Source organism: Palaemon carinicauda, chromosome 1 (assembly GCF_036898095.1).
Source record: "Palaemon carinicauda isolate YSFRI2023 chromosome 1, ASM3689809v2, whole genome shotgun sequence".
Taxonomy (NCBI): Eukaryota; Metazoa; Arthropoda; class Malacostraca; order Decapoda; family Palaemonidae; genus Palaemon; species Palaemon carinicauda.
In genome coordinates this window covers 200,015,026-200,018,623 of record NC_090725.1, presented here as the reverse complement: position 1 = coordinate 200,018,623, position 3,598 = coordinate 200,015,026, and the positions used below count along the sequence as shown (strand labels likewise).

The 3,598-nt window shown below is 39.8% G+C and overlaps 1 protein-coding gene across 1 annotated transcript; it reads right to left on the bottom strand.

Moving 5' to 3' along the window:
- Positions 1-815: 815 nt before the first annotated feature.
- LOC137636967 (craniofacial development protein 2-like) lies at positions 816-2,676 on the bottom strand. Its single transcript, XM_068369313.1, has 2 exons — positions 2,585-2,676; positions 816-1,233 (listed from the first exon to the last, which is right to left on the bottom strand). Exons 1-2 carry the CDS (start codon positions 2,674-2,676, stop codon positions 816-818), a joined length of 510 nt encoding a protein of 169 aa, XP_068225414.1.
- Between the last annotated feature and the right edge of the window lie 922 nt (positions 2,677-3,598).

Here is a 3,598-nt window from a genome sequence, read left to right as displayed (position 1 = left end):
GATAGGCTCTGCTGCTTCCTCCGGTTCCTTGGATGACAGCGGAGGTATCAGCAGTAAGGGTTTCAGCATTATGAGGCTTCATCTGTGATGTATAACGGGGAAGGGTGCGCTGTGGCACCCTAGCAGTACCAGCCGAACTCGGTTGAGTCCCTTGTCAGGCTGGGAGGAATTTAGAGAGGAAAGGTCCCCTTTTCTTTCATTTGTTTGATGTCGGCTAACCCCCAAAATTGGGGGAAGTGCCTTGGTATATGTATGTATCTGCGTCAGGTCTTTAGATGCAGCATGTTGGGCCTTAGCAATTCGTAATATTTTCTTCTCTCCTTATGGTGTTTCCACCTCTTTATAGACTTTATTTAATGTCTCGGATTTCGCCTTCACTACTGCTCTACTTGCTTCTTTCTTTGCTTGCTTATAGTCTTCTTTATCCTACTCTTGTTCTGATAGATCTGCCTTATTCTTGGCTTCTTTCTTGGTTTTTACCCATTCTTGCCTCTCATCATTCCACCACCACGATTCTTTATCATTTGTGGGTCTTCTTCCTGATGACTTTCCAAGTACTTCTCCACCGATCCATAGAATCACTTTACTATACTCGGTCCACCATTCTTGTACAACCTCGTGTATCCTTATTGCTGCCAGCACTCTTTCTTTAAACAAGATTCTCAGTTCTGCCTCTTTCAATCTCCACCACTTAATCTTTGGGTCCATTTTCGTCTTTTTACTTCTACAATTCCTTAGTCTACAATCAATTGCTACTAACCTGTGTTGCGCTGCTACACTCTCCCCATTGATCACCTCCCAATTTCTAACCTCCGTCAGATGGTTTCTCTCTTACACAGCAGCAAATCAATGTGGCTCTCCCTGCCACTGCTACGGTAAGTAACCAGTCTGTTAATCTTTTTCTCAAAGAAGGTGTTGATCGTTGCTAGGTCAAAAGCCACAGCAAAATCAATCACTCTTTCTCCCCAATCATTTCTCTCACCCACACCCCAACCTCCATGAACTCTCTTTATCCCTTCCGTACTAATTCCCAAGGGGCCATTTAGATCTCCTTCTATAATTACCCTTTCCCTTGTAGGAATTATTCTAAGCTCCTTGTCCATCTCCTCCCAGAATGTATCCTTCTCCTCCTCTGTACATCTAGCTTGCGGCCCATAGGCACACACCACATTGATTATTTTTGCTCCTAGTCCCAGCTTTAAACTCACAATTCTGTCATTTTTCCTATTCAGTCTGTGGCGGGATGTTGCAAAACAACCCCCACACCCTTGAATCACTCTAACTGGCAATAGTCTCCTCTGCACAAACTTTCCCCTTACGTTATCAACGGGACTCTTGGACAGAAGGGAAATGAAAACAAACCATACCCTTAATACTATATTTCTTAAAACTAAAACCAAAAATTCTGCATTCAAAATAAGCTTAACATAAAAACCATCCACAACCAAAATAATTACACTTAAAACTAATCATAAATTTTACACAAAATGATATAATATATAATATATACTAACCAAAAACACCATTCATATAAACCCCCAAAAACCCTAACAAACTTAAAATTACACAACACACCAAAACAAATATTTGTTTATGTGTGGACTTCTTTGTCCACACAAGGGCCAACAGTCCTTTTATAGACCAACCACAACTCTGTAGCTACCGTAACACTGACAAATGTTAATACACAATTGCATTAATCATCATCATCATCATCAATAAGCCAAACAGATTCCTTCAACCGGGCAGGATCGTTACAGCATCTATTTCATCAAGATCCACAGAGCAATCCAATTAGGCCCTTAAACAATCCATGTCATCAATAATTCATTCCAAATCTTAGCTCATATCAAGTTCCTTAAACAAGCCAGGTCGTCAACAATCAAACTCACATAAAATTTCTCCCCAAAGGATAAGTCTCTCCAAGGAGGAATTACGGTTCAGAAAATAAATGATCACTTCTACGCGGGTAAAATAATAATGAAGTAAATCCAACATTCACACTACTGCCCCTTGCTGCAGTCAAATAAAAAAGCCATTCACCGAAGACTTTCACCACTGTCGTAACCTAGCTAAAAACATGAACAAACAATCCCATTTATACCAACAGTCTTTCTCACAACAAACAATCGATACACTAACTACTCCCCCCCCCTCTCTCTCTCTCTCTCTCTCTCTCTCTCTCTCTCTCTCTCTCTCTCTCTCTCTCTCTCTCTCTCTCTCTCTCGATTTGGCAAAAAAAAAAAAATAATAATAATAAAACAAAAATTAATCCTCCACAACTCCAATCAAACTTTCCTTCAAATCTTTCGATAATATTATTCCTACACCATTTCTTCCTTCCATATTTGCTCCACTGTAATAAAATTTACAACCTTCGCCTAGTTCTCTTGCCTTATTTCCCTTCCACCTGGTCTCCTGCACACACAGCACTCCAATCTTTCTCTCCATGAGGTCAACCAGCTCCTGCCCTTTTCCAGTTATTGTCCCTACATTCAGAGTTGCTACTCTCATCCTCTTCTCAGATATTTTCCTCTGAGCTTGCCTCTTTAACCTTGTCTGCCCATGACTGGGTAGCCCTTACCGATTTTTCGGAGGGATCAGGCGAGGTACCAACGTGTCGCCTACGGGGAACGCCCTAACATCAATTCTAATCCCACAATCTTCACTGGCCATATTGGTTTTGGCTAATTTTTTACAGCCGGATACCTTTCCTGCCGCCAACCCTCCCCATTTACCCGGGCTTGGGACTGGCACCAAGTTGAGGATGGCTTACCCCCCTCAGTGGCTGGGTTTAAAGAAAGCATATGGTAATATGAAGAAAACAAAAAAGAAAGTTCATTTAATATGTAATAAAAATTACCATTTGAAAATATTGTTGGTAGTGCTAAGTGTGTTGATATCTTTCAAAGATTCGATCTGCATGGTATGGCTGACTTGTGATTGACCTACTGTTCGATTTATAAACTTTGATCTACTCTTTATAACCTATGGTTCTGCATTTGCAGGATACAGGTAAAATATCCAAGCATTTGGTTATAAAGTCAGTCATGTTTGCACTAGGTGAAAAAAACCATATTTGTGTTCCTGTCTATGCATACAATATCAGGCTACGTCAGAAACAAAAATGTATAATTAGGGTTTATAGACAGCATTCAAAATGTTAACTGGGTTTCTCTTCTTACACTGTAATCATTTCCCTTAAAACTAATATTACTACAAGGATTATCTAATGCATTTTCACCTGGGGTGCATCGAAATTATTGTCTGCAATAGTACATATATGTATACACATATACAGAATATATGCTCTAATATTTACAAACATTAATATTTTCACTCTCCATATTCTTAAAAATTTAACGTTTGAATGAACTGCCTTTTCTCTGACTCAACCTTTCGTTATATCTAGACAATAATCATGAATGGGGAGATTCAGCCAATTCATTTCTCAGAATCGCCTTTGAAACATACACGTCCCTTCCCCAATAACTTGTGATTGCTCTTAACAAGTACCTACTACACCATACATCCAGGGAGTCCTCCTCCGCATTGCAAATCTACGTATCCTTTAATTTTCATCTTCACAGTTTCAAGC